General features: G+C 34.9%; 1 protein-coding gene across 2 annotated transcripts in view; it reads left to right on the forward strand.

Annotated features, from left to right (window-relative positions):
• The window catches only part of PLOD2 (procollagen-lysine,2-oxoglutarate 5-dioxygenase 2), an 84,132-nt gene that overhangs the window by 44,101 nt on the left and 13,998 nt on the right, over window positions 1–26,033 (forward strand). For both annotated transcript variants that reach the window (XM_073232239.1, XM_073232240.1), the window contains exons 5-11: window positions 2,054–2,166; window positions 4,127–4,190; window positions 5,536–5,633; window positions 18,291–18,392; window positions 20,114–20,239; window positions 21,902–22,023; window positions 24,960–25,064. In XM_073232239.1, the coding sequence (XP_073088340.1) occupies window positions 2,054–2,166; window positions 4,127–4,190; window positions 5,536–5,633; window positions 18,291–18,392; window positions 20,114–20,239; window positions 21,902–22,023; window positions 24,960–25,064 (730 nt within the window). The remainder of the gene's footprint in view (window positions 1–2,053; window positions 2,167–4,126; window positions 4,191–5,535; window positions 5,634–18,290; window positions 18,393–20,113; window positions 20,240–21,901; window positions 22,024–24,959; window positions 25,065–26,033) is intronic.

The raw sequence follows: 26,033 nt of genomic DNA on the forward strand, positions 1-26,033 counted from the left end.
TATATCGTACTTCTGAAACCTTCAATTCCTTAAGTTTGTACTGCCTAGTTTCAGCTTACTTTTTCTCACTATATGGTACATCTACACTTGATGTTTTTTGAGACCTTTTGGTCATTTTATTTTTCTCCTATCTATCTACCTCCTTTGGATTTACATCCACATTCAAGTCAGAACATAGGGTTACTCATCTTTGTCATCCTGTCCCTATTGTCTCAGCAGTCTTTTCCACCTAAGTCTACAGCTCAAGCCCTGACAAAGCCCCTCTGGACAGCTGCCCACTCTTGACTCCTTTGAGTCAGGTGCTCAAATTTCCAGGCCCTCAGGAACACACATGGCTTATCTTTTAACTTACCTAAGTCATAGATAGTTAAAAAACCATTTAACTATGGAACTCTGGGGTAAGTTTTATATTTATTAATTTTTCCAAACATGACATGTGTACTGAAGTATCATAAGTAAATTCATCTAGTTAGTGACATATATACTCAGGAATCTAAATTTCAGACAGTCACACAGTACTGTGGAAACAGCAAAAAAAACTAGTAAGTGAGTGCCTTTGAGAGCAAGCTTAAGTAAAAGGTGTTTATAAGTAGGAAAAAGATCATGAAAGGACATCCAAAGTCTTTGTCCTTTTTGCAGTCAAAATAATTAAAAAGATGTTAGAAATTTTAAATATTTTCAATAAGAGTGTATGTAATTTCATGAATGATATATTGAGAATTATTTAAGGAACATGAGTTTTGTTTAGTTTAAAAAAATATCTTTATCATGGATACTAAGCATGTTTCCCTTTGAGGAAAAGTTCAGAATATTAGAAACTACTGATTTGAAATAATATTGCATTTTGATAGAAAAATATAAATCATATAAAATGCTATGAAAATAGCTGTAATTCTTTTTTTTAGGACATTTGAGGTTTAAAAAAGGTAAGGAAGCAATTTTTTGAAAAATAGTGATATAAACCATTGGAAAATGTAATGTGTCAGGCATGCTTGGATGTATTTTTCATCACAGAAGATTGGTCATAGGAATTAAAAATGCAGTAATTTTCAGTTTTTTAACTTTTTTTAATTTGGTGAAAATAACAAAAATGAGCCACCAGTTCTTGTTTTAGCCATGTTTTCATTTTGTCTTGTTTTCTTTTGGTAACAGTAATATTGTTGGACCTATTTCTTACAATTCTTTTATTCCTATGAGGAAATTTTAATTCTGAGGATAAATAATTAGGTTTCCTTTCAATTCACAAGAGTAACATTGGTCCTTTTTCAGAAATATTGCATGTCAATGAAACATAGCAGTTTGGCTGCATTTCTGAAAATTCAAACAGGGAAAAATCCTCCTGTTGTCTGTGTCTTTTATAGACTACTGTTACTGGCAAATTTAATGCTTATGCTCTTAGGCCAAGGGAAACATTCCAATTTTAGACTTCTTTTCTCCAGACTATGATACACAAAACCTGGCCACAAAGTGGTTTAGCAGGTACAAAAATGACTAGCTCGAGTAAAGGAAAAAATCCCAAAATGTTCTAGATATAAAATTTCTTTGGGATGTTCGCAGTCAGTGACAAATCCAACATTTCTTTGATTGCATTAGCTTCTTTGCGCAGGCATTAAAACCACTGTGGTGGAGCTTTTATTCCCCAGCAACAGTGAATCCTCTACAAAGGATTGAAGGAGGGCATTTTAGAAGGTCAGAAAGAAAACTCCACTTTCTTACTCTATTTTTTCTTAGTAATACTTTTTCCTTAGGAACCTTGGAAACCATTGTTTCCCCTTCTTGTGTCAATTAATTTTAGGAATGTGTTTACTCCAAAAATCTTTTATTTGGAATTGGTAGTAAAACCTCATGCTATTGTAGTTTATATATAAAACAAAGGATGTTCAATAATTATATTTCTGTCATGGTGAGCTGTGAAATTCCAACCTAAGGTTTAGGCCTGAAGTCTTTACAACTCTATGCAACTGGTCAATGGCATGAACATAGACATGAGTGGCTGAGTAATAAATTGGTGTTTGAATAATAAATTCTCCATTTTTTCTCTGTTACATTGCAGGATTTATTGGTTATGCTCCATATATTAACCGTATAGTTCAACAATGGAATCTCCAGGATAATGATGATGATCAGCTATTTTACACAAAAGTTTACATTGATCCACTGAAAAGGGTATGCAGTAACTCCCATTTTCAATGTAACCTCCTTTTCCAAGGTAGTTACTGGAGCTCTGGCCACTGCATCCATACCCTAGACATTTAGCTGGCAGAACAGGAAATAAGGGTCCATTTGTGTCAACTTTGTTTAAGTGACCTTTGTAGAAGTCTCACAGAATACTTCCTGATATTTTTATTTGACCAGAATATATGTATGTGGCTGCACATAATAAGCAAAGGAGATTTTGTTCTTTATTTCAAGTACATGTATCCTACTACCATTCTGAATTCTGTCATTAAAAGTTGGGGGATATTGGGGATAATAGCAATTTGCCATGGCCCTAGAGAGAATATTCCTGAGATTGATTTAAATGAAACTTTGGAGAAAAGTAGAACTAAAGTTCCCTAATTTGGAACATTTTTAGTATATTTACCTGAAGTAAGTTAAGGTTTCATAAGTTAACTTCCATATAATTGATAAAGTTATAAAATTTACTAAATTGTGTACTTGTGGTGCTGTCATTAGGAAATGTAAGTTTGTTAAAACTCTGTTTTACAGTGAGTTTGCAGCCATAGTTTCTTAAATATTAAGTCACCTAGATATTTTCATTACACACTCATACTTTAGAAACTTCCTTCTTAAAATGTTTATTTTTCTTCATCTGTTTTTTACCGTCCACTGATTGCCTGATGTGGAAGTCCTGAGGATTTGGCCTCTCATCTGGGAGGAGAAATCTGCTCTTGGCCTCAGTGCTAGCCCATGCAGCATGCTTGTCTGTCTCGCTGTCGCTCTACTGTGAAAGCACTCTGAATCTTATTTAGCTGTCTTTGCTTTAGGATCCTCCTCTGAAGTTCACTGCTGGGTTTGTAATATTTTTAATTGTATAACTCTTGTGTAAGTTTCTCTCTAAGCATATAATTTTATCTGGTTAACATGTGTGTCTTAGTCTGCTTGATTGGCATAACAAAATACCGTAGACTGGGTGCTTAAAGAGAAGATATTTATTTTCTCATAGTTCTGGTGGCTGAAAATCTGAGATCAGGGTGCCAGCCTGGTTGGGTTCTGGAGAGAGCCCTCCCCTGGTTTGTAGACAGCAGGCACGTCACATGGAGAGCGAGACACACAAAGACACAGAGAGAGAGAATGCACACAAACTCTCTGGTATCTCTTCTTTTAAGGGCACTAATCCCATCATGAGGTCCCCACTCTCCTGACCTCAGTTTAACCCTAGTTGTTTCCCAAAGACCCCATCTCCAAGTACCATCACATGCGGGATTAGGACTTCAATAGGAATTTTGACAGGATACAAACATTCAGTCCATAACAGCACTGCAAAGACAATTTTAGGAATATTATTATGACAGAGCAGTGTAAAGGAAAAATGAGTAGATTGAGAATCATATGGTTTGTAAAGCAGATGAATCTTTATAATTAGACTGATTAATTACAGACTTATTGTAGCAGTGCAGTGGGCAAGGTTATGCTGCAGTAACAAGCCCTAACCCCAACAGTGTAACACAACCAAGGTTTATTTGTCTTGCTACCTGTCCATTGTAGGTCAGCAATGGGGTTTCTGCTTAATTTATTACTTGGGGACCCTAGCTGATAGAGCAGCCATCTCAAGCCTTACTGATTCATGTGCCAGAGAGAAAGATCACACTTAGGGTCTTAAACTGGTAATTGCATGTTCCACATTAGAGGTGATAATTTAATTTTTGCTGACAATTTACTGGTCAGAATTAGTCATAAGGTAGAGAAATGGAAATATTTGGAGAACAGCATGAATGCTTTACCATATCCTTTATCCTCCAATTTAATCAACAATAAAATTATAATCTTCCTGTCTTTCCAAATATATTGCCTGAATGGCTTACTTATAGGATCTTTAAATTCCCCCAAAGAATAAACTATATTAACATGATGGGTTAGCTGCTTTTCTTGTCCTTTTCAATATTATCTCTATTCTTCTTTTTAGGAAGCTATTAACATCACATTGGATCACAAATGCAAAATTTTCCAGACCTTAAATGGAGCTGTAGGTATGCCTACAATATTGGATTGCACATGTATATAAGTGAACACCTGCATTTTCAATCATCTGTCCTTTGTTATATCCATTTTGAGGCTATGACTAAGGTTTACCACATAGATTTTGCAACTTTTAAAAAATAATGGACTGAGCTAAACTTGATATAGTTAAATACATTCAGTTAAAATTATTTCCCAAGATTAGTGCAAAAAAGATAAGATAAGTTTCTGGCCTTAATAACTTAGGACCATCTGTGGTCTGTAAATATATTTTAAAATTGATTACCCAATTTTCAGTATATGTTATTTGTATTGTGAATTGCTTAGGAGTATTAGAGTATTTTAACTTAGCTGAAAGGTAACTGATAACTAGGTGTGCCCCCTGTGGAATGTATGTATGTGTTTGTGTGCATGTTTGTTTTCCTAGATAGACATATATCTTGATGAAAATGTAGTAATACATTTGATTAATCAATATATTAAAAATTGAAGTACATCAATTCATTAATACATTCATACTTTGAAAATTAAAAATACATTGTAATTTAATGCAATTCTTCAAGGCAGTTCATACAGTAAAGTGATTCTCAGACTGGAAAGCATTTAGCTTAGAGTGCTCAGGAAATACAAGGAAAATAACTTGAAAACCATTCTGTGCTGATCTGTCTTGCATATTCCTGGAATTTGCATTAGGCCCGATTTTTAAGAACTGGAAATGCTATCAGTGATGGCCAGTTGTAGAAACCTTGTTTGTGCCTGGCAGTGTTCTATTTGCCATGCATATATTGTCATTACCATCATAATAACCTTGAAAGGTAGGCAAGGATCCCATTTTATAGATGAATAAAACAGGACAATAATTTAATTGATCTAGGATCACATCACTTCAAAAGGCAGACGTAGGACTGCAGTGATCCTCTCCTTCCACCACATACCTCAGTGGCTTAGCACCTCAGTTTGCTGGCACCAGCTTGGAATAAGTGAGGTGTTCAGAACCTGAATGTGTGTCAGTGTCATCTTTCATTTTGGGTAGCTGCTGATTTGAAGTAGGCGATGTTTCTTTAAGTGTCATAAGACATGGAATAGCATGCTGAGGAATTTTTTAAATTTTAGTATCATTAATATACAATTACATGAGCAACCTTGTGGTTACTAGATTCCCCCCACTATCAAGTCCCCCCCACATACCCCATTACAGTCACTGTCCATCAGTGTAGTAAGATGTTATAGAGTTGCTACTACCTGAGGAATTTTACAGCAACAAGATCTATAGATAGATGCATATGCATGTGTGTATCAATACATACACACTCTCACACTTTAAATTACTAAGACCTGTTTTTCTTTTTAACCCAGATGAAGTTGTTTTGAAGTTTGAAAATGGCAAAGCCAGAGCTAAAAATGTGTTTTATGAAACATTACCGGTAGCAATTAATGGAAATGGACCCACCAAGGTGAGTCACAGTGACTTCCCTGTTTCCTTATTTCCTGGAGATAGACTGTGGGGGACTATGTAGAATGGCATCACTGTCACCACTTCTTCCTCTGTGTCTCCTCTTCCTCCTTGTGGCTTTATTTTGGTACCAACAATTTACTGCCTTTATCTTTTACACAGTATAATTATCTGATTTCATTCCGATTAATCGAACTGATGATTTCACCTCAACAAAATGATGTTTTCATTTTCTTTGTAAGACAGTTAGCTTTAGTGTTTAATAATAATAGCTAACTAGAGAGGGAGCCCACATTTCCCTTACACAGGGTATCCTGTCTGAATAGACGATGTTGAGCTCATTAAGGGATTATTTATTTCACCTGAGTCACCATTTCCTAAGTTAATTCTGGTAAGACTGAGCTGTAACTATATGGAAAGTTCCCTCTGGTGCTAATTTTATACCAAACTTTATGGGTTATCGTTGACAGAGACATAATTTGACTAATGAAATTTTGGATGCTTTTCAAATATAAATAATTGAGCTTGCTGAAAACATTATTGACTTCAAACTTTATAGGTAAGTTGGTCTGGTATCCAATTAAAATGGAACATGAATTATGTATATACATACATGTTTAGTAGTGAATATGTTTAAAACAATGTTCTGAGATACTGAGATGCCTGGTTTACTATTAAGTACCTAGAAAAGAGACGAACAGACTTGCACTGTAGAAAGAGAAGCTGGAGAGATGTGGTCTGCTGTTTCAGAGGAGTGAGTAGTCTGAATTCCAAGAAAAGCTATATTCACAGGAAGAAATGCAAGGGAAAGCTCATACTGAGAGCTTGTCTACCACTACCATCAGTGGGGAACAGCAGATTTCCCTTCTCTTCTAGTTAATTTTTCAGCTTTGCTTTTCATCTCGTCTCAGCCTCCTAGAAAGCCATCTTCCCATGTGCTCTTCTTTATCTTGTCTCAATTTTCCTAGCTCAGTTGTCTTCTCACTAGCATTTTAAAGAACCCTCAAGCCTTTCCTAGCCTATAAAGAAAACAAAACTGAGCCAACACAAACTAAAGCATCCTCTTCAATCCTCACTGCCTAGTCGGCCTATCTTTTCTCCTCCCCTTCTCAGGTACACTCTTTATAAAGTAGGGACAACTCATTGCCACTGCTATTCCTCTTCCTCCCCACCAGGAAATGCTCCTGTCAAGGTCTGTTGTGACATCCTTGTTAGTTAGCAGACACTCATCAGGCCTCATTTTAAGGGAAAGAGTATTTTGAGTCCTAATTGAAGGACTCGAAATAATCTCCTTTGTTTCCGTGATTCTCAGCTGGTCTGTCTACGAATTTTCTGGGTTTTTCTCTTCAGTCTCTCTTTTTCTCTTTTTAAATACATACTTTAAGAACCTAGCACTCTATGTGTGTGTGGAGGTGGTCTTTGGGAGTTGGGGTTGATCCTCTTCTTTTACTGTTTTAGTTATGTTCCACACTGTTTATCTGAGACATTTTCCTTTTCTCATTTATATACATTCTTGGGTAATTTGCTCTATTTTCATGTCAGCAGATCCTCTCTTAATGCTGATACTTTTAAAATTTTTGCTGTAGCTCCTATATCTTTTCGGAGCTCCAGGTCTAAATACCAAATAGGTAGATTTATTTGTGTGTCCTATAAGATCTGGAGTTCAAGACCTCCAGTTCTGCTTCCTCTTCCATCCAACTGATTAACCAGAACCTGGATTTTGTTTTGGCTCTGGCTTCCCACTCCTAATCCAAGAGCTATTCTTTCTAACTCCTGGCATGGTTATTTATTTAATTTTCTCAGTGCTGATAGCAACTTCCTTAGTTGAGTCTATCTGCAACCTCTTGCTAATGGCAATCTTCCTTCACCTGCAGCCTGTAGCTAGAGTATTCTGTTGAAGCAGAAACCTGATCACATTACTCACCTGTGTATGCCCTTAAGTTCCAAATCCTCACCTTGTCTTATAAAGCTCTTTTTAAGTCTTGCTCCTGTTTTAGTGGTCACCAGTCTACCATCCCATTTACTCTCACTCCTGATTCTACAAATATCCACACACATTTTCACATTCAATCATTCTTTCCCTCTTTTTCTCCTCGGCTCCTGCCATACTGAATGACTTTGAACTTTGCAAAAGTTTCATGTTTCTTCTTCCTGCAAGTCTTCTGTATGCATATTTCTCTCATTCTGGAATCCTCTGTCCCTAATTCTGACTTGCCCTACTCACCTAGTAAGTCCTAGTCATCTTTTAGGTTTAGTCTTTACTCCTCAGGTCTCCTGTACTTTTTTTTTATTATATTTGGAACTTCATCCATTACAGTATGCAATGCCATGTGCTGGACAGGGATGGAATTTACCTACTTTTTTTCCCTCTAACTTCCTGGGCCCTTAGCCTAGGAATTACAGAAATCATACCTATCTCACTCATTTTTTTGTTTCCCCAGAGTCCAGCACATGTATACCTTATAATAGCTTCTCAATAAATTGTAGTTGAATGTCAGAGTCTATAAACAATGTTATGACCTGGTATTATCTTGGGAGTGGTAAGGTGGGTTTTTTTCTGGCAGGGCAAACAGTCACAAAATTTCTGTGGGTCACCATAACTTATCCCTAGGCAGATAAATGGACATATTTTGCCTATGAAGCCCTTTACAATGTGTGTGTGTGTGTGTGTGTATGTGTGTGTGTTAATGTGTGCATGCACACACATGCACACACATGCTTCCTCTCTTGCTGTTTCTGTTTTAGCTCTTTGTCTGATACCCTTGGTGCCAGTTAGGCAAGGGCTTGTATAACTGGACATCTATAAGTAAATAGTGTGCTCATTCTCCTTGGTAATGTAATCAAATTTAAGTATCTTTAAAAAGGGAGCTTGGTACTGAGAATTTAGCTATTGTTGGGGAGGCTTGATTATTCAGTGTCATCACCAGTTCCTTCCAAATTCCCAGGATACTGTGGACTGGAGGTTTACAAGGTGACTAAAGGACTTCTCATAAGAAAAGAGTTCTAATCCTTAATCATTTAGAAAAACTTGTACATACTGGGAAATTTTATGGCTTTCAGGAAACATTCTCAGTTTGGGCTAATATCACAATTAAAGGCATTTCAAGCATTATGATGATCCTATTATACTTTCTTAATGTAGTCTATCCTCCTATTATTCTATATGGCAACAAAAAGTGAAGTAAGTTTTTTGTTGTGAAAATTATATTTGGTATAATAGAAAAATTTGAGAAGAGGTTATATAAATAAGCATTCAAAAAATGCTGATACTTTAATAATATGTTAAAGTTAAATAGAGGCATATTAATATATCACATTTTCCCTGTGTCCAGACTAACAGGGAAAGAAAAAAGATTACTCTTTAGATACGAACATTATTTTTTAATCATTATAAAAGGTGGAAGGACTTTTTTTTTGTCCAGACCTCAGCTCCTCGTCTATGAAATGGCACGGCTGAATGTAGGTGCCTCCAAGCCCTCTCATTTCCGGACCTGCCTTTTCGCTCAACAGCCCAGTCATCAGGCTGCTGACGAGTCCTGTCATAACTGGGGTCTTAGTGGAGGGTGGCTGATGGCGAGGAGACGGGATTGTGTGCTGGGAAGGATGGTTCCCATCTCCCTCAGGCCCCATGCCCTAGGTTTTTACTTTATTTTATTTTTATTTTATTTTATTTGTTTGTTTGTTTATTTACTTATTTTTTAAATTTTGGTATCATTAATACAATTACACTAAGAACATTATGTTTACTAGGCTGCTCCCTTCACCAAGCTCCCCCCACATACCCCTTCACAGTCACTGTCCATCAGCATAGTAAGATGCTGTAAAATCACTACGTGTCTTCTCTGTGTTGTAGAGCCCGCCCTGTACCGCCCCCCCACATTATACATGCTAATCGAAATGCCCCCTTTCTTCCCCACCTCCCTTGTCCCTCCCTTCCCACCCATCCTCCCCAGTCCCTTTCCCTTTGGTAACTGTAAGTCCTTTCATGGGTTCTGTGATTCTGCTGCTGTTTTGTTCCTTCAGTTTTCCTTTGTTCTTATATTCCACATATGAGTGAAATCATTTGGTACTTGTCTTTCTCCGCCTGGCTCATTTCACTGAGCATAATACCCTCTAGCTCCATTCATGTTGTTGCAAATGGTAGGATTTGTTTTCTTCTTATGGCTGAATAATATTACATTGTGTGTATGTACCACATCTTCTTTATCCATTCATCTACTGATGGACATTTAGGTTGCTTCTATTTCTTGGCTATTGTAAAGAGTGCTCTGATAAACATTGGGGTGCATCTGTCTTTTTCAAACTGGGCTGCTGCATTCTTAGGTTAAATTCCTAGAAGTGGAATTCCTGGGTCAAATGGTATTTCTATTTTAAGCATTTTGAAGAACCTCCATAGTGCTTTCCACAATGGTTGAACTTATTTACATTCCCACCAGCAGTGTAGGAGGGTTCCCCTTTCTCCACAACCTCGCCAACATTTGTTGTTGTTTGTTTTTTGGATGGTGGCGATCCTTACTGGTGTGAGGTGATATCTAATTGTGGTTTTAATTTGCATTTCTCTGATGACAAGTAATGTGGAGCATCTTTTCATGTGTCTGTTGACCATCTGAATTTCTTTAGAGAACTGTCTATTCAGCTACTCTACCAATTTTTTAATTGGATTATTTGTGTTTTGTTTGTGCAGGTGTGTGAGCTCTTTATATATTTTGGATGTCAACCCTTTATTGGATCTGTCATTTATGAATATATTCTCCCATACTGTAGGATACCTTTTTGTTCTATTGATGGTGTCTTTTGCTGTACAGAAGCTTTTCAGCTTGATATAGTCCCATTTGTTCATTTTTGCTTTTGTTTCCCTTGCCTGGGGAGATATGTTCAAGAAGAGGTCACTCATGTTTATGTCTAAGAGATTTTTGCCTATGTTTTTTTCTAAGAGTTTTATGATTTCATGACTTACATTCAGGTCTTTGATCCATTTTGAATTTACTTTTGTGTATGGGGTTAGACAGTGATCCAGTTTCATTCTCTTACAAGTAGCTGTCCAGTTTTGCCAGCACCATCTGTTGAAGAGACTGTCATTTCTCCATTGTATGTCCATGGCCCCTTTATCGAATATTAGTTGACCATATATGTTTGGGTTAATGTTTGGAGACTCTATTCTGTTCTATTGGTCTGTGGCTCTGTTCTTGTGCCAGTACCAAATTGTCTTGATTACTGTGGCTTTGTAGTAGGGCTTGAAGTTGGGGAGTGAGATCCCCCCACTTTATTCTTACTTCTCAAGTTTGCTTTGACTCTTCGGGGTCATTGGTGGTTCCATGTGAATTTTTAAACTATTTGTTCCAGTTTATTGAAGAATGCTGTTGGTAGTTTGATAGGGATTGCATCGAATCTGTATATTGCTTTGGGCAGGATGGGCATTTTGTCGATATTAATTCTTCCTAGCCAGGAGCAAAGGATGAGTTTCCATTTGTTAGTGTCCTCTTTAATTTCTCTTAAGAGTGTCTTGTAGTTTTCAGGGTATAGGTCTTTCACTTCCTTGGTTAGGTTTATTCCTAGGTATTTTATTCTTTTTGATGCTATTGTGAATGGAATTGTTTTCCTGATTTCTCTTTCTATTCATTGTTAGTGTATAGGAAAGCCACAGATTTCTGTGTGTTAATTTTGTATCCTGCCACTTTGCTGAATTCTGATATTAGTTCTAGTAGTTTTGGAGTGGAGTCTAGGGATTTTTATGCACAATATCATGTCATCTGCAAATAGTGACAGTTTGACTTCTTCTTTACCAATCTGGATTTCTTGTATTTCTTTGTTTTGTCTGATTGCTGTGGCTAGGACCTCCAGTACTATGTTGAATAAGAGTGGGGAGAGTGGGCATCCCTGTCTTGTTCCCTATCTCAGAGGAAAAGCTTTCAGCCTTTCGCTGTTCAGCGTGATGTTAGCTGTGTGTTTATCATATGTGGCCTTTATTATGTTGAGGTACTTGCCCTCTATGTCCATTTTGTTGAGAGCTTTTATCATGAATGAATGTTGAATTTTGTCAAATGCTTTTCAGCATCTATGGAAATGATCATGTGGTTTTTGTCCTTCTTTTTGTTGATGTGGTGGATGATGTTGATGGATTTTCAAATGTTGTACCATCCTTGCATCCATGGTATGAATCCCACTTGGTCATGGTGTATGATCCTCTTGATGTATTTTTGAATTTGGTTTGCTAATATTTTGTTGAGTATTTTTGCATCTATGTTCTTCAGGGATATTGGTCTGTAGTTTTCTTTTTTGGTAGGCTGTTTGCCTGGTTTTGATAGTAGAGTGATGTTGGCTTCATAGAATGAATTTGGGAGTATTCCCTCCCCTTCTATTTTTTGGAAAACTTTAAGGAGAATGGGTATTATTTCTTCTCTGTATGTCTGATAAAATTCCGAGGTAAATCTATCTGGCTTGGGGGTTTTGTTCTTTGATAGTTTTTTTTATTACTGCTTCAATTTCTTTGCTTGTAATTTGTCTGTTTAGATTTTCTGTTTCTTTCTGGGTCAGTCTTGAAAGGTTGTATTTTTCTAGGAAGTTGTCCATTTCTCCTAGGTTTTCCAGCTTGTTAGCATATAGGTTTGCATAGTTTTATTATTCTCTAATAATTCTTTGTATTTCTGTGGGTTCCGTCATGATTTTTCCTTTCTTGTTTCTGATTCTGTTGATGTGTGTTGACTCTGTTTTTCTCTTAATAAGTCTGGCTAGAGGCTTATCTATTTTGTTTATTTTCTCAAAGAACCAGCTCTTGGTTTCATTGATTTTTTCTATTGTTTTATTCTTCTCAATTTTATTTATTTCTTCTCTGATCTTTATTATGTCCCTCCTTCTGCTGACCTTAGGCCTCATTTGTTCTTCTTGTTCCAATTTCGATAATTGTGACTTTAGACTATTCATTTGGGATTGTTCTTCCTTCTTTAAATTTGCCTGGATTGCTATATACTTTCCTCTTAAGACTGCTTTTGCTGCGTCCCACAGAAGTTGGGGCTTTGTGTTTTGTTGTCATTTATTTCCATATATTCCTGGATCTCCATTATAATTTGGTCATTGATCCATTGATTATTTAGGAGCATATTGTTAAGCCTCCATGTATTTGTGAGCCTTTTTGCTTTCTTTGTACAATTTATTTCTAGTTTTATACCTTTGTGGTCTCAACAGTTGGTTGGTAGGATTTCAATCTTTTGGAAATTACTGAGGCTGTTTTTATGGTCTAGTATATGGTCTATTCTGGAGAATGTTCCATGTGCACTTGAGAAGCATGTGTATCCTGCTGCTTTTGGATGTAGAGTTCTATAGATGTCTATTAGGTCCATCTGTTCTAGTGTGTTGTTCAGTGCCTCTGTGTCCTTACTTATTTTCTGTCTGGTTGGATCTGTCCTTTGGAGTGAGTGGTGTGTTGAAGTCTCCCAGAATGAATGCATTGCATTCTATTTCCTCCTTTAATTCTGTTAGTATTTGTTTCACACATATTGGTGCTCCTGTATGGGTGCATTCATGTTTTTAATGGTTATATCCTCTTGTTGGACTTAGCCCTTTATTGTTCTGTAATGTCCTTCTTTATCTCTTGTTACTTTCTTTGTTTTGAAGTCTATTTTGTCTGATACTAGTATTGCAACACCTGCTTTTTTCTCCCTGTTGTTTGCATGAAATATCTTTCTCCATCCCTTGACTTTAAATCTGTGCATGTCTTTGGGTTTGAGGTGAGTCTCTTGTAAGCAGCATATGGATGGGTCTTGCTTTTTTATCCATTCTATTACTCTGTCTTTTGATTGGTACATTCAGTCCATTTACATTTAGGGTGTTTATTGAAAGATATGTACTTATTGCCATTTCAGACTTTAGATTCGTGGTTACCAAAGGTTCAAGGTTAGCTTCTTTACAACCTTACTGTCTAACTTAACTCACTTTTTGAGCTATTATAAACATAGTCTGATGATTCTTTATTTCTCTCCCTTCTTATTCCTCCTCCTCCCTTCTTCATATGTTGGGTGTTTTGTTCTGTGCTCTTCTTAGGAGTGCTCCCATCTAGAGCAGTCCCTCTAAAATACCCTGTAGAGGTGGTTTTTGGGAGGAAATTCCCTCAACTTTTGCTTGTCTGGGAATTGTTTAATCCTTCCTTCATATTTAAATGATAATCGTGCTGGATACAGTATCCTTGGTTCAAGGCCCTTCTGTTTCATTGCATTAAATATATCATGCCATTCTCTTCTGGCCTGTAAGGTTTCTGTTGAGAAGTCTGATGATGATAGTCTGATGGGTTTTCCTTTGTAGGTGACCTTTTTTCTCTCTCTGGCTGCCTTTAATACTCTGTCCTTGTCCTTGATCTTTGCCATTTTAATTATTATGTGTCTTGGTGTTGTCCTCTTTGGGTCCCTTCTGTTGGGAGTTCTGTGTTCTGATAGCGGCACACCTGCCGGGCAGCTGTGTACCAGCAACAGCCTTTGGGTCTGGCCTGGGCAGTTGTGCGTCAGGCTAGTACTCTGGTTGGCTGCTGGGAGAGCGGCTGCTCCCTCTGGCACCGCTGCTGGTATGCGTGGGTCTCTCCTGTGTCCCTCTGGGGCTGCCACCACTGGAACGCGCGGGCCACTACTGGGCCACTCGGTCGCTGCCGCCATGGGCTCCTGCGGACCTCTTCCGGCCCCCTCTGGTGCCGCTGCCATTGGCGCCCATGGGCCGCTCCCAGGCTGCTCAGTTGCCGCCGCAGTGGGCTCGCACGAGCCGCTCTCAGTCCCCTCTGGTGCCGCTGTTGCACGCGGTCTGCTCCTGGTCCCCTCTGGTGCCGCCACCCCTGGAGCATGCTGCCACTCTCCCACTATTGGCCTGGTATGTCAGGGTCTGCGACAGTTGGGGGAATGACTGGCAGGCTTCTTAGTGCCATGAGGGGCTTCGGAACTGTGCTCCTGCACAGGAGTTTAGGGCACATAAAGTTCCCCGCGATTCCCAGCTGCTGGCTAAGTGTGCCAGGATGACTTCATCCAGCTGTGGGGTCCCAGTCTCTTAAAGATTTGCAAAAAGCACTCACTTTTCTTTTGTCTCAGGGGCACTGGTTGCAGAGACCTGCCACAGGTTTTGCTTTTCCATTTCTCTTAATATCCAGCACCCCATACACCTTGTGTCTGCTTTCTGGGTGCGGATTTCTAGAGCTAGTTGTTTAGCAGTCCTGGGTTTTCACTCCCTCTGCATTCCGACTCCTTTCTTCCCGCCGGGTTTTGGGGTTGGGGAGTGTTCGGGTCCCGCCTGGCAGTGGCTTGTATCTTACCCACTTTGTGTGGTGTTGAGTTCTCACAGATGTAGATGTATCCTGGCTGTTGTACTGTATCCACTGGTGTCTCTTTTAGGAATAGTTGTATTTATTGTATTTTCATAAATATATATGTTTTTGGGAGAAGATTTCCACTGAACTACTCACCCAGCCATCTTGGCTCCGCCCCTTGGAAAGACTTTTTTATATGAGTTTTTTACGTTATTATTTAGTAAGGGATGATTATAATGGCAGTGGTTTTGAGCCATAACCATTGACCTAACATTGACCTAAACATTGACCTAAATGATAAGCCATTTTTAAGTTTTTTATTTAAAAATATATGTATAATCTGTAAATGATAAATTGTTTTTAGTGTGTTATAAAGTATATAAAGACAAATTTATTTCTTAATTACTTTATCTAAATCTCTTGCAGCTAGAAAGAACAATTTTTAAATTGTAAATAATTTGTAAAAATCACTTAACAATCTCACTGCCTTCTCATATTGTTTTCATTTATAGCTGCTTTCAGTTTTTATGTCCTTACAGTATATCTATGAGCACTCATATTTTTCACTTGTTTTCATACTGGTATACAGGTAATAAAATAACTTTGTGTTTTTCAATTACCATTTTATTTAAAATATGTTCCTGAATTTATTCTACATATTTTCACACTTATCTAGATATAAGACAAATCAGTTTTTAGATATAGACTATGATTTCTTCTTTGAAGCTTTATTTTTTATTCTTGAAGCTCCTTTATTTTTAGTAACACATTATGAGATGCTTATTTTAACACCTAAACTTTTCTTTTAAATATCAGACAATATACATCTTATGGCAATCATTATGAATTTGGTAAAATTTTATATGAACAGAAGTTAAACAGAAGATCAAATAACAAAACTTGCACATGAAAATTCATATTTGGAACTAATTTGGTACACTTTAAGAGTAGGGACCTTAATTTTGTGCATCTAAACCTCAATGATGAGTCACTTTGACTTTGAGTAATTGGATGATTTGAAAAGTAAAAGAAAGAAAAGATTTGGTTGGAAAAGTTTCTCTGCCAATAAAATGACATCATCCTGGAAATGTTTTGATATTGTGAAAGAAGGATCAGGAAAGAACTACCACCTAGTAGCTGGGGACTGCCCGGAACAGCCTAACCACATAAACAGTTCTCTGTATTTTCCAAAGCTGCCAGCATAAATGTCTGCAGTTTTTAATGAAGAAAACAGATGTAAATAGAGGGTGGAGGTGGTGGATAATCTCTGCCTGTCTGGTAGGGCATCCAAAAGAGGGAGGTTTCCAGTCAAAAGTGATGTTTTAAAAATATTTTAATTATATATGAAAATTTAATTGAGGTAAAAAGTAGAAAGTGGGAAGTTAGATAAGCTTTCATGCTAAGTAATGCCTTTGATGCTCTGAACTTTTAAAAAATACTGCTCATTTTCATATTTACATACAGGTTCTAAAAGACTGATTAATAATTCATGAATACTTAATTTTTTATGAGATTTCTGAGAAAGTAAAGTGGCAGTCTTTATATGTAGATGGAAATTTTAAATATGACCAATTATTTGGGTGATATTTGTTCTTCCTTAAAAAAAGTTCTTTCCCAGCGTATTTTAAACAAAAGTATGTATTTCTCATTAGACTTAAAAAAATTCCTTTTAGATATAATTTTTAATAAAGGATTCATTTTTACATGCATCTCTATTTTCTTCCTTTATAACCATAATATCATATAGAATGTGAATAATGAATGTTTGCATTTGTAATTTGTCAAGTGAAATTTTTTGTTTTTATTATAAATGCACATGAAAATAACCACACTGACTCTTAAACTGTCAGTAATGAATGTCATAACTATGTATTTTCTGCCTTATATTTTGTTTCCTGAATTTTCATATGGTTCAAAGGAGATGTGAATGAGTTATTTTTCCATGTTTTGTGATTGTGCTACACAGATTAAATGTAACTCTGCCTACAATACCTATATGACACAAAGATTTTCCCATTGTAATTATTACTGTACTTGTTTCACCAGCATTTGTTTTAGTTCTAGTACAATAGAAATGTTTGGGTTGAACCCCAAATATTTGAGGGAAATCTGGTAAAATGATACTGGACTACTTACCTAGTCTATAGCATACAATCTCTTTTAGGATTTTAGGAAGCTAGAAAAATCCACTTGGCACTTCTGTATGTTGTGACCATCATATTTAATGTGTAGACATGTTTTTTAGTTCATTTCACCTTTCCAATGAAAAGTTACTGATTATGAAAGCATAATGATGATTTTAGGTGCTTCCTTTTAATAATAGTATCAAAATCACAGCCAAACCTAGCTTGCTATCACTTCACTCTCTTGAGGTGAAATAATTAGTTTGTGAAAGGAAATTAAAAAAAAAAAACCTTTCATACCACGACAGGTTTTAAAATTGTAGTAGACAGTGTCATAATTTTTTAAAAGTAAACTGGCAGAATTTTTCCTTAAATGTTCACATTGTAGGTATGTTCAAGATTTGTTTGAGGGCTCATAGCTCATTTTCCTTCTCCTCCATCTATGTTCTTTCACTCTCTCTTCCACCCCAAACACACAAAAGGACTCAGATTTTACAGATGCCTAAAGATGCTTAAGGAGAGGGAGAAAATAACTCACAAAGGAGATGCTCTTAGAGATCTGAAAGCAGTAGGTGGGGAAGCAATATTGTGCTTTATTGCTGATAGGATTTGTGGGGTGACTTTAATAGGGCCTTGTTCTAGACCTGTTTTAATCTGCAGGCTATCTTTTCCTGAAGTCAGTGCCCTTGAATCACTGCACTGAAGACTAGTTTATAGTAGGTAGCATAGTTTCCTGGAAGAGTTTAATGCCTTCTGGTGGTAAACTATATACAATATTTGTTTGTGGTGATGGCTGGTAAGAGGTCACAATGACACTGTTTGATTGGCAGTAGGTGTCTGTAACACACCCTCAAACATATTTATCTTAATACTAAATTGCTATTCATATAACTGCTTTTATTTGTGTTTTTTTTGCTAATAAGTCTTTTGCTCAATTAAAATTATGTTTAATTGTTTAACATATTTCTTTAATTATGTCTCTTTGGGTATTATTTCTTATTTAATGAAATAAAACATGATTTACAATGCATTTTTCTTGGGCACTTCTAAACAAATTTTGCCCTGATATTTGATTCATAGCCTGGAGAGAGAATTTTCTTCAGTATGTATGTGTCTCTGGTTATAAATATTAGTAGAATTAAAAACTAAGAGTTTATAACTAATACAGTATACATGCTTTGAAGTTAGATGTTTTAGAATGAAAATGCATTGATGGGAGAGGCTTAGTTTTCTTAATATAGTTTTCTTCGTTTACTAGATTCTCCTGAATTATTTTGGAAACTATGTACCTAATGCATGGACACAGGACAATGGCTGCACTCTTTGTGAATTGGATACAACTGACTTGTCTGCAGTAGATGTAAGTGAAATTGACTGTGTGAAATATTGTACTGAAAAGTATATGATCATGAGATGCAGTGATTTGTAGGAAAAAAAGGCATATTATTTTATGGTTTTGATAGATAATGGATTTATAAAGCTAAAACATGATGATTTATAAAATTGCTAGATTCGTGTATTCCTGAATAGCTCTTGAAAGCAAACACAAATAATAATTGAGCCCAATAGAAGAGGCTTAGTTGTTGATATTTAAAGCTTGCTATGATTATATGCTCTTGTTTAATTTTAGTCTGCTAATTTGGTCAAAGCATTGAGAAAAAAATGGTTATAATGCTCCAGCATTTGTAGTGACTAATTTTATCTGTTTGATTTTTAAATTTGATGATAAAAAGTAATGATATGTGATTGTATAACTGACTGTTTTAATTGTTTTATAGCTAGTAACTCTTTTAAACTTCACAAAATCCCTTAAGTAGGTACTACTATTGACTGAGTTTTACAGATGAGAATACCAAGATATACACAGGTTAAGTAACTTGCTTAAGAGCATGGAATTTTTTTAAGTGTTTGAGTTGGGATTTAAATTTAGGCATTCTGCCTCTACACCCTAAATTTTTGATCACTGTGAAATTTTACCTGAATGTATGTATATACTATAAGCCAAATACATTGCTACTTTTTGAGTAAATGAGCAATTATACTTCAAGAGTAAATGAGCAATTGGAAATAATTGTTATTTATCTATAAAACATTGTTATGCATCTTCCTTCTGTCATCAGCTAGAACAGTTTTAGGATATCCTATAGTAACATTTTTCTCCCAGAAAATTGCTCTTACAACTTGGAAGATTATTATGTGTATAAACAATTGGATTGTAGGGATGATTTTGTCATTAAGGCTGATTCTTTTCTTTATTCACCATAGGTTACTGAGAATCTACAGAATACCAAACAAGTAGAATCAATAAAGGCAAAAATAAAATCCCAGTAAAACAGTTCTGGTAACTCCTGGACCCATACAAATATAAAACACTCTCATTGTAAAGCACTAAACCTCCTGAATTCAATAGTTTCTATTATCACTGTCTGACTAAAAGGAGGATAAAGAGTAACTTGTGCACGTTTAGGAGCTTATGAATGGAACCCTACTTTACTTGAAAATAAGACTTCTTGGCCAGTCTCTCAAATAACAAACTGAATGTTTCCTATCTGGAAAGGGTGCCAGAACATTTCTGAATGAAATTGCATCATGAGGTTTAAAAATTCATCCTGATCTTTTTTGCAGAAAGTAATATTGTCCTCTGGACGGAGAGCTAATTCTTTTTATCTGTTAGTCTTTTATGTAAACATTTTGGTGCAAAGATAAAAGAAATATTAAATTTTTAAATCTTAATTTTTTGGTTTTCTTACAGTTTGTTAAATACACTAGAAAGGAATACCATTATTTTATGCAAAATAAGTTATGTGTTTTATATTTGTAGCTATTATTCAGTAGGGATATAAAACTTAAAATTATGTGAGTAGTTAAGATCTCAGGCCAACTGTACTCTTAGATGTAGGTCACAGGCAAGTTTCTTTATTTGCAAAAATAATAGCGGCTATTGCCATGGGGCAATTCAAATTTAGCAGATTATGTTGAGTTTATATTCTAGTATATTTTATGTTATATTAAGACTTGAATAGAATTTAAAGTAAAACCACACTCATAATAATCTGTTTTTATGTTTTCCATAAAACAAAGGTCCATCCAAATGTAACAATAGGTGTTTTTATTGAGCAACCAACCCCTTTCCTGCCTCGATTTCTGGACATATTATTGACACTAGATTACCCAAAAGAAGCACTTAAACTGTTTGTTCATAACAGAGTAAGTATTTAAGTAATGAATATTTTATATAAAAACTATTTTTGATCCTCTTTGGAATAATGTTATTTATTTATGTCTAAAAAGATCAACTGGACTAAATTCAGTGGGGGATTTTGGGAGTAATCATGCCCTGCCTATTCAGGAACTAAGGATTTTAGAGTCTAGAGACTAGTCATATAGTACGGGGATGAGCCACATGACTCTGTCAAGTTTTGTAGATCAAAAATGATTGACTATCAGCTATTTTCATATGGCTCAACTTAATGTATAATGAATAGTTATCAAAGGCCTTGTATTCCTTTGCCTTTGGGTTAATTATGATACTTTCTTTTTATAGAACAGGTCATTAAATTGTTTGCAGCTTATGACAATCCCATAACATCAGACCTTGAAATATTATTTTGAAAAACAGTATTATTTTGCTTATCACACAATGGCATGCTCTTCCCCAAAGGATTTTGATATTGTCATTTCCTTAAAAAAACTTCAGATCCTCCCAAAAACCTCCCACATATAATCTAAACCTTAAGACATTTATTTTTCTCAATATTTTTCCACTTCTCTTTTCTGTTAAAATAGTCGGCATTTAACATCATCTAGAAAAACTCAATAGTTATAAACTATGCTATTTTCTCTTTGTCCTAATACTTTTTGTATGACATTGTTCTTTCTTCCTAACATACATGTCAGCTAATTATTTGCCTTTTCCAGAGAATAATTTAAATTTGCAGAAAACCAGCTAAAATGAGTTTAGAAGAGTGACTCATTGAGTATTTGTTTTGTAAAATGTGTTGTAATATACAAACTTAGTTTAAATGGTCTTGTTTTCATGTATTGTGTCTCCTGTTTATATTTTTCCTCCTTTCATGGGACCTAAAACCCCTGGATGGTGGGAGTTTTTATCTTCTCTTATCTACCATGAACTCTATGCAGCTTTTATATAAGTAGTTCTAGCACTCTGTGAAAAGCTTTCAAAAATACTCAGAGAGACTTGATACATGAAAAGCCCTGACATGCTCTAATGATGAAAACAGATAACCTCACCTAAATTTTAGCATAATTGAATCATACCAACTTGATGACTTTTATGTTGATGGTTTTCCTATTATATTTCCTTATCAACAAATTTTTGGGAAACTTTGCCCTCTTTTCATAAAAACACACTTTTATATGTGACCGTTAATTTTTCTCTCTGATTTCAAAGAATATTTTAATATTTATTTTATAATGCATATTTACATTTACAAATTAAATCAATATATTTTAGGGTTAATAGACATTTTTAATGGATATTTTATAACACATGTCTAAGATTTTCAGTTCATAAACCATTTTTTGCTCTTGAGTTAGAATCATAGCACCCAGGATTTAAATATGTATGCAAGAACCCTGTCTGAGAATAGATGTTGAAAGAAATTTGAAGTGTTTTCTGTTTAAAAAATATTGATGTTAATCTTTTTTGATTCTTCCTGTGACATTTAGGTAATGTTTAAATATAATATACTTAGTATTGGTTATTTTGTCTGTAATTGAGTGATTATGTGAATTATGGAATACACAATACATAACTTTGAATGTGAAGCCATTGCCACATATCAATACTTCAGTCATCTTTACTGTCTTATATTCTCACTAATTTTTGATTTTTTAAATATGTTACAGGAAGTTTATCATGAAAAGAATATCAAGGCATTTTTTGATAAAGCTAAACATGAAATCAGTACTATAAAAATAGTAGGACCAGAAGAAAATATAAGTCAAGCCGAAGCCAGAAACATGGGAATGTATGTTTTAATAAATTTAAACATTTTTTACTGAAAGAAACATTAAAAAGAAACAAAAACTTTACTTCAAAATTAATACCCTCAACTTGGATGTCCCAACTGTGTTTGTGCGACTGTGTGTGTGCATGTGTGCAAAAATGCCTCTACTGGTAAGACTATATCTGTGTTTGTAAGTGTGTACATGTAAAGGGCCATGGAAGTTGTTTCCATTTTTCTTTGAGTAGCTAAGACTCAGCTTATTTAAATAAACTCTTAATTGAACTTCAGATCAAGGTGTTTAAAAAATACTCGAATGGTATGTCTGATGAAGCAGTGATTTAAATGTCTGTTACCTGAAGGTTAAGTGTGTTTCAGACTGTGGGAGAAAAAAGGTATTCCCACTTTCTAGTTACCTACTGATCTAGATATTACTGTAACCTTCAGAAGAAATATTTTAGGTCCTTTGTTTAGCTCTCTTAATACTTCTGATAGATTACTAATAAAATTTTGGTAATAATTAAAATCAATCGTTTATTCAATGAATGCTAATTGAATATGCCAGAGAGTGGATTAAGAATTGTTGGTAAAAAGGTGTATAAGTCATGGCGACTTCTCATTAGGAAATGTTCTGTTCTTGTGCTGTGGAAGTTCAGAGCCAAGACTCATGGATAGTACCCGGTGTTGGGGTAAAGGGCTAAGCAGGGTAAACAGACCTCAGAAACACCAAACAGATGTTATTACTAATGATTCCATTGCTTATTCATTGGAGAATACCTTGGGTCCACATTCAGTTTAATGTGCTCTGTTGTGTCTGGCTTCCTTGGCTCAATACAGTGTTTTCTAATTTACGCATGTCATTGCAGTTATCAGCAGTTCATTCCTTTTCATCACTGACTAGTACTCTATCATCTGAATACACCACAAGTGGTTTATATACTCCTCTGTCGATGTACATTGGGTTATGTCCAGTTTGGGGCCATTATAAATAAGACTGCTGATGAAGATTCTTTATTACAAGTTTGTGTGTGTATGTACATATGCTTTAGTACATTTTGGGAAAATACCAAGGATTGGACTAACAAAGGCACAAGGTTAAAGTAGATGTGTATTTAATTTTATAAAGCACTGCTACATAGTCCTCCAAACCCACTGCACCATTTTACCCTCCTAGCAGCAAGGTTGTAAGTAGAACTCCAGCTGTTCTATATGTCTGCCACCGTTTGATATTGCCCATCTTTTTTATTTTAGCCTCCCTACTGGATATGGAAGTGTCTTACTGTGGTTGTAATCTCATTTCTTGACGACTAACTCTCTGTGCATATATTAATTGGCCATTTGTATATCTTCATTTGTGAAGTACCCAAATTTTTTGTGCATTTTTATTTACATTGGGTTGTCTTTTTTGTTATTGTTGATTTGTAGTTCTTTGTGTTTTCTGTGTACAAGGTGTATATGTAATGTTTTGTGAATATTTGCTTCATTCTGTGGCTTTCTTTTTTACTTTTTGAATATTGTGTTCTGTTGAGAAGGAATTTTAATTTTAATAGAACTTTATTTCTCTTTTTTTTATGCTTTGTACTTTTGGGGTTTATTTTCTGTTTAAGAATTCATTCTTATTCCAATATCATGAAAATATTTTTTTCATTCTTTGGAATTTTTCTTATAAAAGCTTTATGGTAATTTATGTTTGTGATGTTTCAATCTGTAATTTATCATGAATACATTTTTGTGTTTGGAATGAAGTAGAGGTCATATTTTGTTCTTTACAAATGGAGTTTCAGTTATTTCAACACTTTTTATTTAATGCTTTTCTTTTCCTATGTAATTGACTTGGCATTGGTCAAAAATCAGTTGGCTGAATATTTATGAGTGATTGTAAACTCTTTACTGATTCCTTTATCTTAGATCAATGCCATACTTTATTATTAGGGAATTATATTAATCTTAAAAATCAGGTAGTGTAAATCCTTCAAATTTTTCCAAGATAATTTTGGCTATTTTATTTATTTATATTGAGGTATAACTGACATATAACCTTATATTAGTTTTAGGTGTACAGCATAATCATTTGATATTTGTATACATTGCAGAACGACCAAAATAAGCCTAGTATAGTTACTGTCTGTCACTATACATAGTTACAAAAATGATTTTAAAATTTTCTGTATTTTTTTGTGTGCAGTTTTAACAAAATTTCCTGTCTGGACTTCTATTTGACAGTTGCTTAGAAACAGATGTGGTATGGAGACATATAGAGACATATACTGACATTAGCAGAAAGTGGTAACTAGAATCAGAGGAAAGCTCAGAGAGAGAGAGAACCCTAAATGCAGAAACCATAATACTTGGAAGCTATTACAAATGGTGCATCCCTTGGTGTTCCTGATGATAGTGCTACAAAGTCCATGAAGGGAAACATACATCATAGTCAGTGTCCCCTGATAAAAAAAGGGAGAGTAAATGTCTTAGAAAGAACTCCAAGCAAATCAAGCTTAAAAAGCTCAACACCTAAAGAGTTATGCACTTCCAAATCCATGAGTCACTTAAAACTAAGATGTTGGATGTACAAGATTTTGCATTGTGTGTGTGTGCAAAAAACATTTTGATTTGTGAAAAAAGTTGATAAACAAATTGCAGTAAATTGTGTTCCCTTTCAGAGAGAATTAAATACTAAATTATAAATTGTCATTCCGACTAGATGTTTGATGTCTTAAAGTATTTAGTGGCTTGAAAATATATTTCACTTGGCCTAAAACTAATTCTAGTGTTGATCTAATTATGAACATCTGTGGATAAGTTGACTGGAAATTTTAGATAACATTTATTCTTTTGGATATTACTACTTGTAGCAGATATGTTAGAGAAAACTTGTTTTACACATAAACTTTATGTTAACACTTTCAGCCAGCAAATATTTACTTTATGTAATTCTTATTTCATTTCTTTTTCAATGTCAGGGATTTTTGCCGCCAGGATGAAAACTGTGATTATTACTTTAGTGTGGATGCCGATGTTGTTTTGACAAATCCAAAGACTTTAAAAATTTTGATTGAACAAAACAGGTACTATATAAGATTCAGTGTCAAAGTATTTTTGATATGGTGATCGTTTTCTGTGTCTGGGGATGCACTAATTACTTATCTGTATTTAGTGAATTAAGGGAACTCACATGAACTTATTTTCTACATCTTATAAATTTTAATTCTCATTAGTTTTCTTTTGAAAGCATCACCTAGAAAACAACCTGATGAAAATTAAAGCATTTAATATTAGTTATCATCACAAATGCAATGTTTAATCAATTATATTTGGCTTATTTTTATGTTTAAAGCTAGATGACATTATGATGTATCTATAAAATTTGGAAGTGTTTTATTCTCTAGTTTTTTTAAAAGTCGAGCTTCATGAAACTTCTGACCTAAGAAGTTATTGCAAACAGAGTTGTAAGTTCTTAAAAACTGAAAGTAATCTCAGAGGTACAAGTTATTACACAGCCATATCTATGATTTACTTAGTATCGAGCTTTAATTATCACTAGGCAGCACTTGTTTTTATTTAATTAAATTGAAGTGGTAAAAAGATACCAGGTGTCCCAGCTTATAATGATATTAACCTTCATTTATTAATACTACTGCTACTACTAATAATAATATTACTAATAGTATTACTGATAGCCCACCTTTATTTAATGGTGCTTTGTAAGTGCCAGGTATTGTTCTAAGTATGTTTAAATATATTAACACAATTGTTTACAAATAGAATAACAGTGAAATGTTAGAATTACTGTTTTTATTTTGCTGAGTAAACTATATGAGAAATCTATTACACTATAGTAACTGACCTTATATATATAATAATAATTTGTCAATTTGATAATTCAGTTACTACTTCAAAATCTAAGAACTCTCAGTACTAATAAACAGTCCCATTATATAACTATCAATAGATATTTATCTAAGATAACTATCTGCAAATTGTAGGTAATTTTCACAACATGTGAATAAGCTTTGATCATTGAAAAGGAGAGCAGG

The sequence above is a fragment of the Manis javanica genome, chromosome 3 (genome assembly GCF_040802235.1).
Source record: "Manis javanica isolate MJ-LG chromosome 3, MJ_LKY, whole genome shotgun sequence".
Taxonomy (NCBI): domain Eukaryota; kingdom Metazoa; phylum Chordata; class Mammalia; order Pholidota; family Manidae; genus Manis; species Manis javanica.